The sequence below is a fragment of the Seriola aureovittata genome, chromosome 2 (assembly GCF_021018895.1).
Source record: "Seriola aureovittata isolate HTS-2021-v1 ecotype China chromosome 2, ASM2101889v1, whole genome shotgun sequence".
Classification (NCBI taxonomy): domain Eukaryota; kingdom Metazoa; phylum Chordata; class Actinopteri; order Carangiformes; family Carangidae; genus Seriola; species Seriola aureovittata.
In genome coordinates this window covers 694,327-697,936 of record NC_079365.1, presented here as the reverse complement: position 1 = coordinate 697,936, position 3,610 = coordinate 694,327, and the positions used below count along the sequence as shown (strand labels likewise).

The 3,610-nt window shown below is 41.7% G+C and overlaps 1 protein-coding gene across 1 annotated transcript; it reads right to left on the bottom strand.

The window, feature by feature from the left end:
* Positions 1-447: 447 nt before the first annotated feature.
* LOC130185437 (uncharacterized) lies at positions 448-2,501 on the bottom strand. Its single transcript, XM_056401910.1, has 2 exons — positions 1,254-2,501; positions 448-1,155 (listed from the first exon to the last, which is right to left on the bottom strand). Exons 1-2 carry the CDS (start codon positions 1,647-1,649, stop codon positions 508-510), a joined length of 1,044 nt encoding a protein of 347 aa, XP_056257885.1. The 5' UTR covers positions 1,650-2,501; the 3' UTR covers positions 448-507.
* Between the last annotated feature and the right edge of the window lie 1,109 nt (positions 2,502-3,610).

Genomic DNA, 3,610 nt, shown 5'->3' with positions numbered 1-3,610 from the left:
TTAAGTGGTGTTCTGGCCAACTCACCAGTGTGAACCTATTGACTTACAGTGAGCTAGTGCCCAGACTGAACCAACTGTTACAGTTTTTTCTGAATGCTTAAGCACATTTTTTGCAACATTGGCTATTTTTGCTAAACTCTACACACAAATGAGAAAACCTTTCACCAAATTATCAAAACGTTATAGTTCTCTTGCAAAAGCGAACACAGCTTGATTAACTCTTCACACCTTAGTAAAAATGGTGTTTTCGTATCAAACAGTAAACACATGCCATCATTTACTAAGCACATAATGTGCCAACTACACACTGATGGTATGAATACAAAACACATCTGGCTTTTGCTTTCTCTGTGCACAAGGTAGGCTAGGTCAGTTTGAGGTCATACTTTTGTCATAGTTCTGTAAACACACAGGGATCCAAACTTCAAGTATTGGTGTTTATTCACACTCGTCAAAACAAAGACACAGAACAGAACACAAAATAATAAATTCACAAAAAAAAGACAATCAGCCTACATCATGCCGTCTCTCTGGGTCCGGCCACAAAATCTCATCTACATCGCATGCGATGTCCTCCAGTCCAAGGCACCGGGGAAAATACCTCCTTGCATGCCGTATCCAGGCCTGACATGATGCCTGCTCAATATCTCCACATGCCTCCTCCATTGCCTGTAAAAGGGCTGCGTGTTGATGGGGATGGCGGTCGTGGACTTTCCAGCGCCAGGCAGAAAAGAACTCTTCAATCGGATTTAAGAATGGAGAGTATGGGGGGAGGTTGAGTGCCATGAAGAGTGGGTGATCGGTAAACCAGTTGCGGACCAAAGCAGCCCTATGGAAACTAACATTGTCCCATATGATAACATATCGGGTCTGCTCTGGTCTCTGAACAGTGAGAATGTCGTGTAAGGTGTCCAGGAATGCAATCATGTGTGCAGAGTTATATGGGCCAATGGTTGCATGATGGTGAACAACACCATTTTGGCTGATAGCTGCACACATGGTGATGTTACCACCACGTTGTCCTGGGACATTGATTATTGCACGGTGTCCAATAATGTTCCTGCCACGCCTCCTTGTTTTACTGAGGTTAAAACCTGCCTCATCGACAAAGAGCAGCTCGTGTCCCATGGCATCTGCCTCCAGCTCCATTACTCTCTGGACAAGACAAAACAAATGCAACACATCAGGCCCATACACAGCACTACAGTAGCCTATGCACTTCGAAATTCAGAACCAATGACACTATAGCTTACCTGCACATACTCATATCGCAGTTGCTTCACACGTTCACTATTTCTTTCGAAAGGAACTCTGTAAATTTGTTTCATCCTTATTCTGTTGCGGGCAAGTACACGACTTAGTACTGACATGCTCACACTGCGTATATTTTGGAAGATGGTGTCATTATCAATTATACGCTGCTGTATTTCGCGTAGTGTTATTGCGTTATTGGCAATCACCATATTCACTATATGGGGCTCTTGCTCTGGAGTGAACATTCTTCCTCTGCCCCCAACATCTGGACGTCTAGCAATTCTGTAAAGTAACAATTTCAGAATTTTTGCATGTATGGTATTGTTGTGTTTCTCATTAGAGTAGGGCAGTGCTACAAATCTTAGTGCAATGTGACTGTACTTACCGATTTTCATTTCGAAATGTCCTAATGATGCTCGCTACAGTGTAGCGGCTCAAATTAGGCTGAACCCGTTGGCCAGCTTCCCTCAGGGTCATTCCATGGTTTATGACATGGTCCACTATTGTTGCTCTGATGTCATCAGTTATTCTATTTCTTCTTCTTACCCTTCCTCTTCCCCCTCCTCGTCCTCCTCTTGCTCCTCCTTGTCCTCTTCCTCTAACTTCCTCTAACCCTCTCGCTTCTTCACCTCCACGTCCTCTTCCTCCAACTCCTTCACCTCCACGTCCTCTTCCTCGGCCTCCTCTGATTCTTACTCTTCTTGCTCCTTCCATTGTACTCCACACAGACAGCTTACCTGTGGCTTATTTATAGTGCTTAGGCTGATTGCAAAGTGAACTAATTCTCTAAAATTGTTTTCACATGTGAAAGTGTGCCAGACAGTTGGCAAAATAGTGTAAATAATAGCCATACATGTGTATAATTTTGCTAGGAGTGTTTTGGAAATTTGGCAATTGAGTGTAAGCAGCGAGTTGTGTTTAAAGTTCTGCAAAAAGAGTGCTGTGCAGTGAATTGTGCCTACAGTTTTGCAAAGTGTGTGTTACAAAATTACAAACTGAGTGCAAAGCAGTATTTGTGCTTTTAGTTTGGCTAACTCAGTGAGTGGTTTTGCTATATGTATTAATAGTTTTAGAAATTGTGCTACAAGAACATGATTAGCGCTTAAGCATTCAGAAAAAACTGTATTATCTCCACTACATACACCGTGAATTATGTTTGATTTCATACATTATTGTAGCTTTCAAGTCCCAATCAGTAAGTCCATATATTCCCTAAATGATAGGAACATTCTATGAAAATACACTTTCATTAGAGTCTGTGAGAAATACAGTTTACATTCGTTAGCTAATTAACTGAATAACTAACTAACCAAAGAGAAACTCGTATATGCATTTGGAGCAAATAATTCAGTCTATTAGTATAGAGGTGAACCTGCAGTATTTCGACAGTTACTTAGTGACAATACATACCATCAACAGTAGATGAACAGTTTTCCTCCTGTATGCTCCCGTCTTCCTCATCACTGTCCATAACTTTTTTCTGTCATACAAAGTACAGCTTACAAATGTGATCAAATTCAAATGAATAGATAGTAAATACATAGAGACAAACAAACAAACAAAGTCAAAAAGACAACACACCATCTGGATCTATCCCAATTTCATCCAAGTTCTTGCCATGAAACTCAGCTATTCTTCTTTGCTTGAGTGCCATTAGAACTTTGCTGATCTTGGCAAGTTGAAGGGTCTTCTCAGGGAGTCAATAGAATTCTCAATGGATTCTTATATCCTGTCCAAGAAAGTTGGCCAGCTGGTCCATCTCTGTGTCTGTAATGTTCAGCACTGTTGAAAGGGTTACGGCATGCTTTCGGAGTCTGGTAGATGTCAGTTACTGGGGATACTTTGCACCACACATCTTTGCAAAGCAACGAATGCAGTTTGAACCTCGGAAATGTGTCATAGCTTCTGGTCTTGCAAACATGTAACCATTGTCTTTAGAACCCCACAAGCGTCTCTCTGCTTAACAAGGAGTTCTAACCCACACAGCATTTTTGGAGTCAGAAGAATTTGAACTGGTGTGACAACGTTTTCCCCTTATAATAATTCTTGTGAAGTGTCTGCAGAGCTTTTTTTCTAGTTCAGAGAGTATCCAGTCCACATCCTCATGGGGATCAGAGATATCTCTTGCAGAAAATGCAGACAAGGGCATGCTTGCCACTTCTCCTTCCCTACGCCGGTTAAAGAGAATGGTCTGCACCAGACGAACCTTTGCAAGCTCCATCCAGGATTTTGTGGAGGGACTTTCAGAGAGTGAATTGTAGTACTCATCTTGCACTCGATTCAGATATGCATACATTTTTTGCACATCTTCAGTAAAGGGCATGAAAATGGGCACATTCCATTTAGTTTCCCTGAT

What these genes read in the sequence shown, in the direction of transcription:
- LOC130185437 (XM_056401910.1), bottom strand. Translation starts at nt 1,649, where the DNA reads ATGAAAATCGGTAAGTACAGTCACATTGCACTAAGATTTGTAGCACTG. An exon ending in TGCGATATGAGTATGTGCAG is followed by an intron (nt 1,156 to 1,253) that starts GTAAGCTATAGT and finishes TGTCTTGTCCAG; the next exon opens with AGAGTAATGGAGCTGGAGGC.